At 38.0% G+C, this 17,992-nt stretch overlaps 1 protein-coding gene across 2 annotated transcripts in view; it reads left to right on the forward strand.

Annotated features, from left to right (window-relative positions):
* Window positions 1-17,992, forward strand: part of Ace2 (angiotensin I converting enzyme 2) — a 50,869-nt gene that overhangs the window by 11,049 nt on the left and 21,828 nt on the right. For both annotated transcript variants that reach the window (XM_028762128.1, XM_028762129.1), the window contains 7 exons: window positions 2,785-2,943; window positions 5,854-5,947; window positions 7,175-7,318; window positions 10,109-10,221; window positions 11,876-11,981; window positions 13,434-13,531; window positions 17,355-17,524. In XM_028762128.1, the coding sequence (XP_028617961.1) occupies window positions 2,785-2,943; window positions 5,854-5,947; window positions 7,175-7,318; window positions 10,109-10,221; window positions 11,876-11,981; window positions 13,434-13,531; window positions 17,355-17,524 (884 nt within the window). The remainder of the gene's footprint in view (window positions 1-2,784; window positions 2,944-5,853; window positions 5,948-7,174; window positions 7,319-10,108; window positions 10,222-11,875; window positions 11,982-13,433; window positions 13,532-17,354; window positions 17,525-17,992) is intronic.

The raw sequence follows: 17,992 nt of genomic DNA on the forward strand, positions 1-17,992 counted from the left end.
ACACACACACACACACACACACACACACACACACACACACACACACAGAGAGAGAGAGAGAGAGAGAGAGAGAGAGAGAGAGAGAGAGAGAGGAGACAGAGACACAGAGAGAGACAGAGAAAGAGAGAAATGGACAGAGACAGAGATAGGAAATGGACACAGAGATCTAGGTTTACAAAAAAGAAAAAATATATATTTATGAAATTTATTTTTTAAATAAAATAACCACATTTTGGGTAGGGGCCACTAGACCTAAGGTCTAAGAATAAAAAAGCTCTCATGAAGACATTTAAGACCATAAAGAAATTATTGGGTGAACCTTACACACATAGTTAGAATTTTGTTTTTGAACATTTAAAAGTAGAATTTAATAGGTCATACTTGTAGTCCTTGGGTTTGTCAGGAAGTCTCATCTGACTAAACACTCTCGAGATGCACGCTGAGATCCCGAGACATGCGCTGAATCCTACAGACATACAGGATTCTCTACAGTTATAGATGGAAATCAAAGAGTGAATGTCTTCCTGGGTGTTCTAAAAAATATGTGTCTTGTCCCCAAACCCTATGGGTGGCTGTAGAAAACTTGGCTGTTTTAGTGGCTTCTTGTCTGTCTTTGCACAGAGGGAGTGTAAAAAGCTACTTATCTCATCTGAGCTTGCTCCTTTAAGATAAGGAGCTATGTAAGCTGCTGTCTAAGCTTTACTTCAGAAATTAGTCAGGTCCATAATTTTCAGGTCCATGTAGCCATCAGCCACTGCATAGGCATATATGAATCGGGTGTATATGAACTGGCTTTGCATCTCTGCATAACAGCTAGGCTATTTTATTTAGGCTTGGGATCCTTGAGGATATGGAATAAACTGTAAAATAAATGCAAAAGAATAGCTTGGGGGAAGAGCATTATTCAGGAGGCAAAATGCTAGTCAAGGTAAAATAATTTTAGATCTCATAATGTATAACACACACACTGTTTATACACATTTGTTCCACATTTTTTTGTGAGCCATGGGTCCAGGCATGGTTCTTCTGTTTCTAGGTCTCATCAGGATGTACTGAAGATGCTAGCTAGAGCTGTGTTCTCATCTGAGGCCTGACTAGTAACAGACTAGTAATCTCACTGTTAAGTCAAGTGTGGCCAGGGTTAACACTGAGATCTTTGCATACTGTTGAACTGAGGTTCTTGGTTTATTGCAGCATATTAGTCAGTGGCTAGCCTCGGTTTCTTGTCATGTAGCCCTAGCCACTGGATACTTCATTACTTGATATCTTGCTGCATTATAGTTCACAAAAGAGAGGGCCTGCTAACAAGGTAAAAATGACAATCTTACATAATGTGAATCTACACATCTTGCTACTTTTGTTCCATGTGATTGCTTAGAAGCATGTCACAAGTCTATTCTCACTGAAGATGATATCACACAGGGGTTTGGCCTGCAAGTCATCACAAGTCTATCTACCATAGGCTCTAGGATAGAGTACTGGGTTGACTATCAGCTCTACAACCTTGCTAAGCCCCTTGGTTAATACATAAAAATGGTGGCACAGTGATTTTTCCATCACATGGGGTTGTTTAAAGCTCAAAGGAGGCAAATTGGTTTTCAAAGCATTCTAAAGTCATCCCAACTCCTATCTACTTCAAGATTCCTTAAGTCTCATCTCCTTTAGGAACACTTGAACACATTTGGACCCTACTGGATTTTTTACTTTCTTAGTATGGAAACTTATTGACTCATTTGTGATACCTATGTTATTATATATTTGTGTTGCATTGAGAAAGAATTCCAGACATGTATCCTACTCCTTTGATACAATTCCAAGCAACTTAATAGCATTTTTTTTCTCTCTACACAATAAAATAGCATTTATCGAATGCTTAGGATGTGTCAGGCCTGCTGGTGAGCACTTTACTGTTCGTTACTTGTCCTAATCCTTACAAGAATTCTTTAGTCACGAATCACATTGTTAGGATTGTTTAATCTTGTAACAGAACCACAGCTAGGAGAGATTATTTGTCCAAAGCCACACAGCTAACCAGAAGTGTTTGACTCTCGGAGTGGAGCTTACATACCACCTCTGTTGTATGGCCCCCAAATAATATGATGTACAAGGCAGTTGTTCCTTTTATCCTTTGAGAAGTGGAAGTGAAGTTGTGTGTTGAGAGAAGACTGTTCTCGAAAAGTCAGAAGTCCATCTTTCTACTTATTATCAAGATGAGGCTGCAGGGAGGCAGGTATATCCCAGCATCATCACCTGTTTGTTGACTTCTGTTGCTGTTGGAAAATCATCACTCTACTAAGTGGCTTGGCTCCAGGAAGCTTTCCTTTGAGATCACAATTTACAGCCAAAATTCCTGCCCTAAACCATGGCACCCAGGAGCTTTCTTTGATCTAGTTCCTATTTCTCATAGTTCCGGTGGTCACAAGGGACTGTGTTCCCATTGTGTCTGTCAACTCTAAGATCTGCAAGGTTCTCCTTTTAGACCATTCATCCCTGAATCTTTAGCCAACTTACCCACGTCACAGCACTGAGGCCATAAGTTCCAGGGCCTCACAGTGTGAATTATCTGTGAGAATTTACTTCCAGTTCTTGGGACAGGACCCTTGGGAAAACTAGGCACTGGGCCAGAAAGAAAGTGGCCCAAGAGTGGCCTGATTACTTTTAACCAAAAACTTGACCCTCAGCAAAGTAAAGGATTAAGCCATGCAGGAAGTAGTAGATGTTTCACCAGATGTTCTTTGGACTATATCTTCTGTCCAACTTCAATTTATTTTATTTATTTTTCAGAGTGAGGCTGCGGCCAAATGGTCTGCCTTTTATGAAGAACAGTCTAAGACTGCCCAAAATTTCTCACTACAAGAAATTAAGACTCCGATCATCAAGCGTCAACTGCAAGCCCTTCAGCAGAGTGGGTCTTCAGCACTCTCAGCAGACAAGAACAGACAGGTGTGTTTGTAAACATTTTGGTCCTAATCTCAAGAGTTGAAATGTTTGAGAAGTAATCCACATTCACAGCCTACATGGATGACTCCTTTCTTTGCAAAATTAGTAATGCCAGCTCTGGGCCTAGGTAGGGTGACTATAAAACTTATAATTCAAATTGGAATCTTTTTGAGGGTGATAGAAGACACTTGGGTTCTGATCTGCATAGAAGTTAGCAGGTATATGACATCTGCTAACACCATGGTTAGCACTGACTGAAGCAGACTAGGAGTATGCTGGAACAATATTTTTGTTTGTTCTTATTGCTAAATGCCATGGTTAGTTCATATTAACCTCACTGTTAATGAAGTCCCCAAGGTTATTGTGCCAACACAGCTGTAATATGGCACTTAAAAAGCTTCCTACACTGAGATGATTTCAAGAATTCTTATATTTACCCTGTTAAAATACCATCCCTTATCCCATGCCCCCAGTCCAGGGGCAAGCATACTTGAAAGAAAGCTGTAAAGTGACATAAAATAAATATCTTAGTTTGTGCAGGCCATATTGTCTGTGTCACAACAAGGCAGCTTTGCCATCAGAGCAGGAAGTCAGCCATAATAATACATAGATGAATGGATGTGGCTGTCTTCCAACAAGGCTTTATAAAAACACACAGCATATCCCTGATATAGCCTATTGAAATATTTTTATCTAAAACATTCAGCTCTTTCACATCAAAGTTTTCTTTCTCGGTTGCTTGGCCTCTGGAACTCTGTATGTCTCAATCTGCATTTATAAAAATAAAAGCCCATGATAAGAACAGAGATAAAGCCATATGGTATTTGTTTCTACAAGTTGATATTTTATTATTGTACATTCCTTAGATTTAATTATTCCACTGAGCTATTAATCTACCTTATCTTGTCTTGTCCATGTTTCTTCATTTATTTTTTTTTAAACAAGGACTCCATGAGAAATTCTGCACATCCTAGTTTTAAAAGACCCCCCTCCCAGATAATTCTAATGGGTAGCTGCAATTGAAAACCCCTTAAACACAAGCGAAAGCTTGAATTGTTTGAGAGCAGAAGGGAGTTCAGGGTGCATGGAGAGGAAGGGAGATTGAAATAGGGAGAGAAAGGAACCATGAAGGATTTTGTGCCAAGGTAGATGTGTTGGATTAACATATGGGATCTTGTGGAAGTTTTATGCATGGGATTCATCTTATGTTTTCCAAACAATATGTGTGCAACAGGGTGAAGTAATAATAATACATGAGGGTTTTAGTAGAAATCTAGCATTTAAGTGATTTCTATGAAAGAATCAACGTTTTCTTCCTTTCTCTCTCTGTGCCTCCCTCCTTTTCTCTCCTTTCTTTCTCCTTCTTACGTTTCCAAATCGTCACAGATCAACATGTGGATAAGTTCATTGGTTTCATGCTTAAATATCATGGATCTATAGAGTTTTTCAAGAAAGGTTTCCAGACACTCTTTCCACCCTGTATTTATCTTGGAGTAGAAATAAACCTTTTGCTGAGCTGCACCTACTGATGACCTTTAACAGCTTGGCTGTCCAGTTATCTTCACTCCCCTTTACCTACAGGGTAAAGTTTAAATTCTTTATGGTGGCACAGATTGTTGCTTGTGATCTGGTTCCCACTTATCTCTCCGTTCTCATGGCCTCCATTCCTTCTTTGAGCACTGTCGCTGGAGTTTTCGTCATTTTACTTCTTGTTAAAAATGGCTTCCCTTTCACACTTTTGTCCATTTTTAGGGTCTACCTTCTCCTTCCCTTTACCTGACCAATTTCTACTTCTGGAACATGGAGCTTTAAGAGTCCCTTCTCTCTGAAGCCATTTTTAAATCTCCAGGTTATAAGTGCCCCTTCTTCCACACTCTCACATTCCTTAGCCACTTGTTGGTGACAGTTAACAGTACCTGTCACTCCTTTATGTTGAGATCCATTTCGTGGCTGCCTTATTATTCCATGACTTTGAGATCTTTGAAGGTTAGAGGTTTATTTATTTCAAAGTTATCAGGACGTAGAACATGGAAGGGCTTAGTAAATTCTAAATGAGACAGAAGTGCTATCTCTGTGCCTATACGATCCTGGCAGTTTGGACAGACATGTTGATTTTAGTTAATCTACATGTTTATCACACACTCTCAAGATTCTCTGATAGTTGACGGCAGAGAAAATTACACATAGGAACATACTTTGCAAAGAAGACATGGATTGCTATATTTCGAAGCATTTAAAAATCTCATGACCATATGAGCTGAGAGAGCATGAAGCAGAAGCACAAGGCCTACATGGGTCTACACCGAGTCCTCTTTGTATATACTACAGCTTTTAGCTACTGTTTTTATGGGAATCCTATGAGAATGAGTAGATCTCTGACTCTTGTGCCTGCTCTTGGGCCTCTTCCCCCCCTGTTGGATTGCCATGTCCACCTTCAATATGATAACTTTTGCTTCATATTATTATATTTTGTCTTTCTTTGGTTGTTACTTCTAAGAAGCCTGTCTTTTTTTTTTTTTTTCTAATGAGAGACACAAAGGGGGATGATTCCAGGTGGGGAGGAACTGGGAAAACTAGAAGAAGGGGAAACTATAATCTGTATATATTGTATGAGAAAAGAATTTATTTTAGGTAAAAGGAAAACAAGAATTTAAAAAAAAAATCCTGTGGGGCTGGAGAGATGGTTCAGCTGTTTTTCCAGAAGACCCAGATTCAATCCCCAGCACCCACATGGCAGCTTACAACTGTCTGTAATTCCAGTTCCAGAGGGTCTGACATCCCTACACCAATGCTCGTGAAACTAAAATTAACTTATTTTTAAAAATCCCATGACCAAAAGGATATATCATTATGCCACTACTCATTATTGTACATTTTACATGCCTGCCTCTATTCATTATGTTTAATTTGCAGTTGAACAAAATTCTGAACACCATGAGCACCATTTACAGTACTGGGAAAGTTTGCAACCCAAAGAATCCACAAGAATGCTTATTACTTGAACCAGGTAGGTTTTCAGTACGTATTGTTTTCAGTAGTAGTTATGAAATTTATACTTTCTTCCAAACTGTAAAAATGAGATAGACTTTTTAAATGTGTGATATATGTGCATATTTGTGTATCTACATATGTGTTCATGTATGTGCAGGTATACATGTTTGTGCAAGTGGATATACAGGTCAGAGGACAACTGCAATTCCTCATTCCTCAGAAACCATTAACAGTTTTCTATGAGGCAGTGTCTCTCCCTGAATGGGAACTCACCAAGCAGATATTGCTGGCCGACATGCCCAAGGGATTTTCAAGTCTGTTTTCCCAGGGCTGAAATTAGAAGTGTATGCCACCACACCTGACTTTTAGTGTGAGTTTTGAGAACTGGACCCAGGCCCTCATGGACTTTCTGGACTGAGCCATTTCCCCAGCCTGAGATAGATTTTTGACAACAGCACAATGTTTTGCAGATGGATAACCTAAAAATGGTACTGTTCCAAAGTGTCCCAGCTCACAGATCCTCCTTTTTTAAAGCTCTATTTATTTGTCATTGTGTGTGTGAATGTGTGTGTGGGGGGTAGGGTATATGTGCATGCATATGTGCAGATGCGTATGCCCATGTAGGAGGTCAAAGGAAGGTGCCCTGCTCCATCACTCTCTCTGCCTTTCCTCCCTTAAGATAAGTCTCTCACTGAACTTGGAGTTAAACTGGCAGCCAACGAGCCCCAATAATCTTACTGTGTTTGTCCTCACAGCATGGGGGTTACAGTTGCATGCATGGCCATGCCCAACCTTGTTTATCTTTGAGACTATAACTTACTTACATTTCTTCTTTTTCTTTCTTCCCTTTAAGCTCTCCCCACTCTCTTCTTCTACAGGGCTTCTTGGAATTTAGACTAAGGTCCTTGAGTTTGTGAGCAAACACTCTTTCCTGAGCCGTATCTATAGTCTTTCATAGATATCCTTTTAACTTTTAAAAAAAACCACGCACACTGTAAATTTTATTACATTCAAGTAATTTAATTGAGCTAGTAACTAAATTACTTCACTGGTCCCTCACCCCTTGCAGACACATTTGGATCTAATAATAAGTCCAAGGATACTAACCATGACATTTTGTTAAATGACAAGGACTCCTGCCAACCTTTGAATTCTTTCAAGTTCATATAATTGTAAATACAGATTATTTTTATGGTAGATACAAATGTTTCACCTTCGTGTTTCTTTTCCTTTGGAAAAACAGGATTGGATGAAATAATGGCAACAAGCACAGACTACAGCGATAGGCTCTGGGCTTGGGAGGGCTGGAGGGCTGAGGTCGGCAAGCAGCTAAGGCCGTTATATGAAGAGTATGTGGTCCTGAAAAACGAGATGGCACGAGCAAACAGTAAGTCTGCTGCTCTGTCTAGGGTCTGATGCTCTCCATGGGGGTGGTTATGGAATTATTTCTCATTTATGACCAAGCTTGCACCTATAATATTTGGATGTCCATCAATGAACATCATTTGCTTAAAGGTTCAGGTTAACTGTCTCAAAAAGTTATTGGGGCATTTTTTTACTGGTACTCTGGAACTCTATTGTTCAAAGAGCTTACAGATGAGATGAATTATGTAGGATTTATGAATTACTAATTACAAAGAGCTAAGTACGGGATGAATTATCTAGGACTTATGAATTACTAATTATTTATGGAAGTATAAGGTCCCAAAGGGTACCCATGAGAATGTTGGCACTGAATGGTGATCCTATTATTCAGATCAGATATGAGACAAAGACAATATCCACTTACCAAAACTTTCATTTGGTCACAGTTTATTCTCCGAGTTCATTTGCGTGTCTACCTCAGGGTGATATCTCAGAAAGAAAAACCATCATCTAATTAGTTCAGGTGAAAACTCTATTTTCTGACATTCTAAGTCATAAGAATGTTAACGTGGGAAGAAACTTTCCATGGCTTTTAAGTTCTGTTGAAACAATGAGCATGCCTTGGTGGTTCACTGTACCCTGGAAAATAAAGAAAAAATGTGTTTTTCCCATTTGTTATTTCTTGTCTTTTAAAACTCATATTCTCAAGCCTTAAGTTTCAGACCATAGCTTATCCATTTTAATAATACCCATAATATCTTTCCATCCAAATATTTATTTTTCTCATCTTGTTAGTCATATATTAACAACACAGATATAAAAACAAATCTCACTAGAAACATTTGCAAATATTATTAGCTACTACTTCACCACAAGCTTGTGTTTCTTGATGGTTAGATACTAAACAAAACTCAGAGATGTGCTTTGTATAGATATAATTTGCAAACAAATGCAGGACCACTGTAATAGTGTCCGAGATGAAATGATTGGCATCTGAAAATATAAGGCCCTGAAGAAAAGCAGGATTAAAAACTTAGGGACCAGTTGTACCTTTTAAAAATAATGATACAGGTATGCACCAAGGGTTTGAAAATTAGGAGTATGTTTTTGCCCCTTGCCAGCTGTGTGACTTTGGACAAATGATTTTACTAGTGTAAGCATTGGCCATTGATGCATATGTAGATAGGTGTAGCCATTATGGAAAATGGTCTGGTAGGTTCTAGAGAAATTTTAGATAGAACGACTATAGGATCTGGTAATTCCTCTCCTGGGCATGCACTGAGATATCTATATTCATCACAGCATTATAAATGATAGTCACAACAGGGAAACAAATGAGCTGTCCATTAACAGACATGTGTGTATATATACACACATATAATTAAAGATATACACTATATAATAGAATATTATTTAGCTTTTAAAAGTTGTCATTTGTCATAATGTGGATGGACCTAGACAGCAGTATCCTAAATGAAATAAGTGCAACAGAAAGAAAAATACCACATGCTCTAACTTAAATAGAGAACTTTTAAGTAAAAGGGTCAGCTACCTGTTCAGAAAAGGAACAAAACTGCCATTGCCAGGGGTGATAGGAGGAAATGGGAAAATACAAGATTTTAAGTAGCTACTGAACTAAGAAACTACCAAACTAAACCACTCAATGGGTAGAAGGAAAAGTTTATTGAAAATCAAACTGCCAAGGACATCTCTAGAGGTGGGGCAGATAGAAGAGCAAAGTGACAGAAAAGCAAGCAGATCTTCTTATACAAGAGTCAGTGAGGTGAGATCTGAATGGATACAGGGTGTCCAGATTGACTGTGAACTAGGTGCACTTGCCCAAGGTGGTTGACCTTTGGGGTAAGACTAAGGGGTGGGGGTGGGGCTCCTGGAGGATTAAAGGTGGTTTCTGGCAAATGGAAACTCACTTTAGGAAATCTGTTTTCTGATGAACAGAAACTGCCTTTAGGCTTGTTTACTTGGTAACAATCCTGTTTGCCTGGCTGAAGTCCTTCTGTTTAGGACAATGTCACCAGCATTGCCATTTTGGGGAAAGGGGGAATTTTAGACTTAACAGGATGAACAAGATTAAAGATCACATGTACAATATGAAGACGACAGTGGAAAAATAGCCTACTGTATTCAGGATTTTCCCCACATGTACACATTATCATTGTTCTTGTCATAAGACAAAAAGGGTAACTATGTAAGATGTTAATTTGTTTCCCTATAATAAGCTTTATGCTACATATGTAACATAAAGTCATGTTTTATGACCTAAAAAATGTACACTAAATTTTATTTCTAGAATACCACAGACTGTACAGGTCTTATGCAGACAGCTCCAGCTGTTGTAGGGTCACGAGTACAGCAATCTTGTGTCCAGAGTGTCCAGAAATCATGGCCAGCCCTATATCTGGCCCTTAAAATGTACTTCTTCCCAACCTTCTGATCTGGGAGGACTTAGGGAAAGGAGTTGAGGTGTGGATATGATAAAATACATTGTGTGAAAATGTCAAGGAATTAATAAAGAATATATTTAAAAAGCACGGGTTGTCAATCAACACAACAGGCTTTAGAACCGGTTACAGTGTACCATGGTTTCTGTGCTTATTAAACCACATAATTTATTTAAACTCCCGCTGAAGATGATGAAGAACTGCTTAACAGAATTACCAAGTCTTTCATTTGTATTCTTTTGAGTTGACACATAGCAAGGCAACAGAAGTCCTTAAGATCTTTTCTTTTAATTCTCTCATCAAGATTAACTTGTATAAACTGTATATCTCTCTTTGTTCCCTTTAAAAAACAGATTATAAAGACTATGGGGATTATTGGAGAGGGGATTATGAAACAGAGGGAACAGACGGCTACAACTATAACCGTGACCAGTTGATTGAAGATGTAGAACGTACCTTCGCAGAGGTAACAGACTGCAGGGCAATAAACGGGAGCCATAATAGCCAATAGCCAAAGACTACTTTTTCTTTTCTGTTCTATCATATATTATTTTAGTTCTATCATATATTATATCATATAAACTAAGGTTTCCCCTCTCTCCTCTGTCCCAGTTCCCCCACATCTCCCTTCTCCCCCAGATCCACCCCCCACCGTAGAAAAGAGCAGGCTTCCCAGGGACATCAACCAAACACTGTGTAACAAAAGTAGCTTTTTAACAAAGACAGATTTTCTATACATAGCCCTGCTGTCCTGGAACTCACTGTGTAGATAGAGCAAACTCAGAGATCTGTCTGCTTCTGCCTCCCAAATGCTGGGATCAAAGGCTTGTACCACCGTGCCCAGTGAGGGGTATTGTTTTAAACATGCAAATTGGCCATTCCCAGTTCTCACAGAACTATAGTATATTAGCGTTTGTTACTTTTTTTTTTCAGAGCTGAGGACTGAACCCAGGGCTTTGCGCTTGCTAGGCAAGCGCTCTACCACTGAGCCACTGAGCTAAACCCCCCAACCCCATATATTAGCGTTTGTAAGAATTTTTTTTGAGATAGGATTTTATGCATCCCAGTTTAATTTGCTATGAAGCTAAACATGACCTTAAACTCCTGATCCCTTCTGCCTTTACCTCCTTAGTTGGAATTACAGGTGTGCAACACCATGCCTGATTTATACGAGGCTGGGGATCAAACTCGCTTTGATGCTCGCTTGGCCAGTGCTCTACTAACCGAGCTACAGCCTCAGCTTTTGGAAAATATTTTTGAGAAAAATCTGTACAGTTCCCTCAGACAATTGGAACTGCAATTTTTTGTTGTTGTTCACTGACTCGCAATTACCAATAGGAAGACTATAAAAAGGAAAGATTCAGATTGTGAACAATCAATCAGCCTAGTCTGGTTTTCTTAGCAGAAAGTCCGTGGCTTTCCTTACTTCCCCACAACTATTAGGACTATTGTTTCATCAGTCTTTGACAACGGAAGTGTATTTGTTTCTGCCTTTCCTTTTTATTCCTTCCTTCCCTCCCTCCCTCCCTCCTCCCCTCTTTTCCTATCTATCTATCTATCTATCTATCTATCTATCTATCTATCTATCTATCTATCTTTTCTTTCTTTCTTTCTTTCTTTCTTTCTTTCTTTCTTCCTTTCTTTCTTTCTTTCTTTCTATCTTTTCTTTCTTCCTTCCTTCCTTCCTTCCTTAATTCATTCATTTCTTTCTTTCTTTCTTTCTTTCTTTCTTTCTTTCTTTCTTTCTTTCTTTCTTTCTTTCCTTCTTTCCTTCCTTCTTTCTTTCTTTCTTTCTTTCTTTCTTTCTTTCTTTCTTTCTTTCTTTCTTTCTTTCTTTCTTTCTGGATTACTAGAAAGCGTCCTGTGACAAAAATAAAGTCAGTAACATCTCAGAATGATTTATTTTTTGGCATCAGCTTTCCGCTGGGGCCTTGCATTCCTCCCAGCTTTCGTATTGATTTATGCAGTTGGGCTAGTCAGAGTCAGTATCAGTGAAAAAGGAATGCTCCCAAACTCTCCAGAATATTTGAGAGGAGAAGAAACTGTCCTGCATGAAGACGTTCTTATTTCTAGTGCTGCGTATAGGAACCTGAAGTATTCTTTCTTCCTGGGCTTTTCAGATCAAACCATTGTATGAGCATCTTCATGCCTATGTGAGGAGGAAGTTGATGGATACCTACCCTTCCTACATCAGCCCTACTGGATGCCTCCCTGCTCATTTGCTTGGTAAGGAACCACAGGGGTCCTTTGTGCTCTTTATTGTTTTATTTATTTCCACGACTAAAGTTGTCTTTTGGAGCGAGGCTCAATCTAAAGCGCTTGACAATGTTTGAAAATAACATTCTTATCATTACAGAAATATTTTTAAAAGCACATTTTCAGCAGAAAAAAAAGTCTATTTAAAATCATTATCTTATCTATTCTATTTAAAATGAATGTAGTCTCTAAAATCTATTCTCTATTTAGAGGACTAGAGAAAGAATTCTAGCTTAACATGAATTTATTCAAGATGATTGACTAAGCCTGGATTTTGGTATTAGCTGGTCAAAGGGAAACAGCCCAGTGGGACACCGAGGAGGACACGATGTACCAGATGGACTTGATTTTTGTGGTGAATACTTATAAGTGTAACTTTAGGACTTCACATTTATCTCTAATAAAATGAATCTTTTTAAAAATCTTTATTCCACCAAGGCTAGCAAAACGGTGTGGTGGGTAAAAGTGCTTCTCTGCAGAAGCCATGATAGAAAGAGAAAATGACTACTGAAAATAGACCTCTGACAATTGTCCACATGCCTCCACATGTGGGCTGTGGTACATGCCCACCCATCACACACAAGCATGCATGCATGCACGCATACACGCAATTATTATTATTGCTTATTAGGAATTGAATTCACATGGAATGCTTTCCATGTAATTGTGGGCCCATATTTTCAGAGCCATGCTTCTAATCCTTTGGTATTATAGTGTTGTTTGTTTGCTTGTTTGTTTTTCTGGATCCTTCCCTTTTAAGGATTTCTGGCCTTGAATTCAATTTCACACTGCTGGAGATGCTCAGTTACCTAGTTAAGTGTACTATTAAGGTATTAAAAGTAAAACTTAGCTATGAATTAATAGAAACTTTTGAATGATGAACATACATGGTCCTTTTTGAATTCTCACTAGGCATTACTAATTGTTTGCTTTGCATTTGCAACATTTCTTTGTGTGTATGATGCCTTTTTTACAAACCTAATGTGTAGTAGCTATGATGTTCCATATGTTTTATTTTGTTCTGCTTTGGTTGAGAAAGGGTCTCATTGTGCAGTGCTCCTCTCTTAAGCCTCCCAAATCCTGAGCTTACCGGCATGTGTTACCATGTCCAGTTTTAATTGTGCCTTCTAATAGTAATTTACAATAGGAGAAACTCTGAAGATTCCCTAGCAAGCTTTACCTAACCACATAATTTCTTGTATACTTTGTATTTTAACATGGGATGGACATGGAAATGTTGCAAAGTTAGCATAAGAGAAGGACCAAAAGGAGAAGCGGGAATAGTAAAAAGGGAATACAGAATCTAGACTGTTTACAAATACTGAGTGGCTGCTTTGCCCAGCCAACCTCATATATTATGAAAGATTAGATCTGTATTTTGGTTGCTTTATTCAAATATTAATGCATTCTTTTCATAAACAGGTGATATGTGGGGTAGATTTTGGACAAATCTATACCCTTTGACTGTTCCCTTTGCACAGAAACCAAACATAGATGTTACTGATGCAATGGTGAATCAGGTAGGAAAAAGGAGGCTTAAAACATTTCAACCGCATTTTCCATGTACGCATCTCTCCGTTCTGATCTTGTATGTGAAATCATGTTGACAAAAATCTAAGCTAACAAACTTATTTCTTATGTATTTTTAATGAAAAAGTAGTTGATAATGTCAATGATATCAAGTACCTTCAATAACAGAGACTGTTTTGTTGCAAGGCATTAAAAATTGAGATGACTTCTTTTTTTTCCTATAAGCAAAGAGATATGGATTTATGAGTGGGTTGGCATCACGTTTTTCAAAGTCAGTTGTTACTAAGTAATCAGTCTGTAATCTCTGTGGAGAGTGATGAACAGAAGCATTTTATTTTGGCTATTAAAAATCACTGTCATTGAAATATTATTAAATCTAACTTTAATTTTATTAATATTTAATATTAGCCCTTTAAATAACCCCCCTCTTAACCTTCTTGAAGTAATTGTTTAAATTGTGTTTTCTTCCAGCAATGCAATCATAATAGAGTCTTAGATAATTTTTAAAAATTTAATTAAGTTCTACATTTCTGATTATCGTGAGTGACCACACTTGCATTTGCCTCTAAAGAATGCCTTCAGATGGCCACACAATAATTATGTATGCCTGCTGAAGATATTTTCTCTTTAATTCCTTTATATCTGTAAGTTGTAATGCAGTGATGTAACATAATCCTGGGAACATTTCACAGCAGAATAAAACCCCAAAGCTGCAAAACTTCACCTTTTGTAGCTCTCCTGGCTCCACTTTGTCCATCACATAGCAGCAGATGGCCACCGTGATGTTAATCGTTATCCTTCACCAGTGGCTTCGTGTATATTATATAGTGGCAAGCATAGCTGCCTTCCAAACTGACTATATAGTTGCTGTTTTCCTTAATGTTAACTCTGAAAGTATCAGGCTCAGTATCATGATAGTTCCATGCTATAAGACACAAAACAGGCTTAGATGGATGATGCATCTGAAGTCACAAAGCTAGTCAGAGATAACTTCTCTAATGTTTGCCCTCTATTTCTGTTTTTCTATTTCTTTACTCTTCAAGATATGTCGACTATGCTTACTAGTCTGTGCTATTTTGTTCATTCAACTTAAGCAGTATCATATTAAAGAACAACCTTGAGGCTTATATGACATTGAAAGCTCCCACCCCTAATAACCAAAGCAATTTTGACCACAAAGAACAAAGGGAGAATTGTGACAGTTTCTGACTTCAAAACATGCTAAAAAGAAGAAACATCAAAAATAGACACACAGACCATTGGAACAAAATAGAAAGCCTAGGAGCAAACTCACACATTCAAAGCCAACTGATTTTCAACAAAGGTACTAACATGTTAACATGTAAGGTGATACTCTAGAGCAAGGAGAGTCTATTTAATAACTACTTAATGCTGGGAAAATTAGATGTCTATATGTAGAAGAACCAAAGAGGTTCTCTTACCAGTTTCAAAAATTAATTCAGTGTGGACAAAAGATAGCTGGGAGACCTGAGACTATGAAATAGGGGAATCATTCCAGACATTGGAATGGATAAGGACTTTTTGGGCAAAACTTCCCAAACACAGTAATCAAAAACTAAAATAGACAATCAGAATTTCATGAAAGCAAACGGCTCCTGCACAGCAGAGAAAACAACATACAGAACACAAGAAAATGTTTAAAACATGCATATACAATGAGAGCTAATGTCTAGAATATATAAGGAATACAGCAGCAAAATTCCATCTAAACTGATTAAAACATGAACACTAAACAGGTATTTCTAGAAAGAAGGCACACAGATGGTTAAGTGTTCTCTAAAATTGCTAATGCCACCAATGATTATGAAAATGGTAGTCAAAACCAAAATGCAAAATGACCTCAGTCCAGTTAAAATGGCTATTTAAAAAAAAAGACAAAAAGATCTCACTGAGTGCTGGTGAGGATGTGGAGTAAAGAGAATCTTCCACACTAACTTGGGAGTACAACTTAGTATAGTCATGAGAGAAAACAGACAGCCACTTCCTCAAGAAATTTTAAAAAAATGCAACTACCATATGATCCAGTAATCTCATTCCTGGGTCTGAATCCAAAGGAAATGAAATGAGTATGTTGAAGTGCTAACAATACTCCTACATTTATGAGAATGCTATTCATGATAGCCAAGAAATGGACACAAGCTACATCTTTATATGGGGATGAATAGATAAAGAAAGTGAGACACCGGCAGATAGTGGGATGCTTTTCAGCCATAAAAGAATGAACTCCTGTTATTCATAACAACACGGATGCAACTGGAGGGTGTTCTATTAAGTGAACTAAGTCTGACATACAAAAACGAATACCTATGATCTCACTCATACGTGGGAGTGTGTGAGCGGATCTCATGGAAGCTAGGAGGAACAAGGAAGCTGCCTGAGGCTGAAGCATGAAAGAAGGAGGCAAAGGAGGGAGACTAAGTTGTCATTTAATGAGAAAATTTAGATGTGCTATTGCACAGTACAGTGACTGCAGATAGTGATGCAGACTTCGTATTTTTATATCTCTGAAAAAAGAAATTTAAAAAAACTTTTCTCCACAAAGGGAAAAAAAACAAACATGCATATCCTCATTTGAACATCATACAACATATATGTATATGAAAACACACATTATACCCCCAAGACATGTATTACTTTTGTATTCTTGTGTCTCAGTAAGCTATGAGTTTAAATTAAAAGGCTGCCATACTAATTAGTAACAGTATTTTCACATTAAGCCTTTAAAAGTCAATAATATTAATAACGATAATGGTATTTACTCTCATGTTCAATTTCTTATTGCTAGGGCTGACACAGGAGGAACACTAAACATGACTGATATGCAAGACCAGAAGAATTCTTCTGGTATTGAAAATGATTCATGGCACCATATAATAAATATTCAAGCTTTGTTTGTCTGAAATGAGCTTCATTGTCTCAGCAGGGTTCGTTGTCTCCTGAGACATTGCTATAAAGGAATTTGCTGGCAGCACATGCCTATGACTATCTCTGTATAGTTTCAAAACATTCTGAAAGTTCAGACACTATGGTGAAGCTCAAATACTCATTGGATTCTAGGCCACACCTAGGCTTTTTTTTATTCCAAAGGTCTATGCCTCCTTGTGGACTATATTAGTTCATTTCTTCCACTGAGCCTAGTATGGGGTCTTGACCCCTAAAGAAGTCCAATCAACAACTGCTGGCTTGAGTTGAATAGTCTTCAACAAATGGGTCGCTGTTTTCTTGTTTGTGTTTAGAATACAAAGAAGGATGATCAAGGGACATACCTTGGAGGTGGAGTGTTTGTCTGACATACGTAAGGCCTTTGTACTGCCGTACACCACTGTAGGGAAAAGTCCATAGCACCAAAACCTCAGGAATAAGGACAAAGAAACCCCTACATATAGCTCAGTCTGTTGTTAACATTTTTATGCATCTTTTTCTTCATTAAGATCGATCAATACCAACTAAGTGATTTATATTTTATTTTTTTCACCTGTTATTTTATTGTATCCACACAATTTCTTTGAATATAATTTATGTGTCTGTACAATTTCCATTCTACAAAAGTCTCATTGGTTGATCATTTTGATGGCTTTTTCCTCTTTGATTATACAAAAATCATACTCAATGTCGTTCTTTGACATATTTTTTGATACTCACCTAGGTTAATTGCCTAGAGGCACTGTTGTGAAGACAGATGATGAACATCCAAAAGCCTACTTCTCTGTTCAAAAGTCATAAATGTATATATTCAGCAGGAAGAATTTCTATTCTAATACAGGGATTCAATATTCTTTTTTTCTCCCCCAGGGCTGGGATGCAGAAAGGATATTTAAAGAGGCAGAGAAGTTCTTTGTTTCTGTTGCCCTTCCTTATATGACTCAAGGATTCTGGGCAAACTCTATGCTGACTGAGCCAGCAGATGATCGGAAAGTGGTCTGCCATCCCACTGCTTGGGATCTGGGACATGGAGACTTCAGGTAGTTGGGCTGGTACTTATAGTGCAGATCCTAAATGAGACACAATGAATGATGAATATACTATACTTCTTTGAGTATATGATTTAAGGATCTGTGAATTAAGGCTGGAAGTCTACGGGAGTACATTTCTCTCACCCAGGAAAAGATGATGGCTCACAGTTCCCTACCTGCACTTTTACAGAACATAGCTTACTTGAAAATTTGTATGTTCAGTAGAGTCTAATGGTCCTGAGGTTGGTGGAGTGGACCCCCTGCTAGGAAAGATTTGGTGCTGAGAATTACGATGGTTGACCATTTGACTTACATTGTCCCTCACTCTTGTGACACAGGACAAATGAATGCCAAATTGGAATAAAAAGGAGAAAATAGTACATGCCATAAGAGTGACACAGAGGATGCTCTATTGGGGAGAGAAAAAGAGACACAAAGAGAGAGAGAGAGAGAGTGAGAGAGAGAGAGAGAGAGAGA

The sequence above is a fragment of the Grammomys surdaster genome, unplaced genomic scaffold, assembly GCF_004785775.1.
Source record: "Grammomys surdaster isolate TR1022 unplaced genomic scaffold, NIH_TR_1.0 131, whole genome shotgun sequence".
NCBI classification, from domain to species: domain Eukaryota; kingdom Metazoa; phylum Chordata; class Mammalia; order Rodentia; family Muridae; genus Grammomys; species Grammomys surdaster.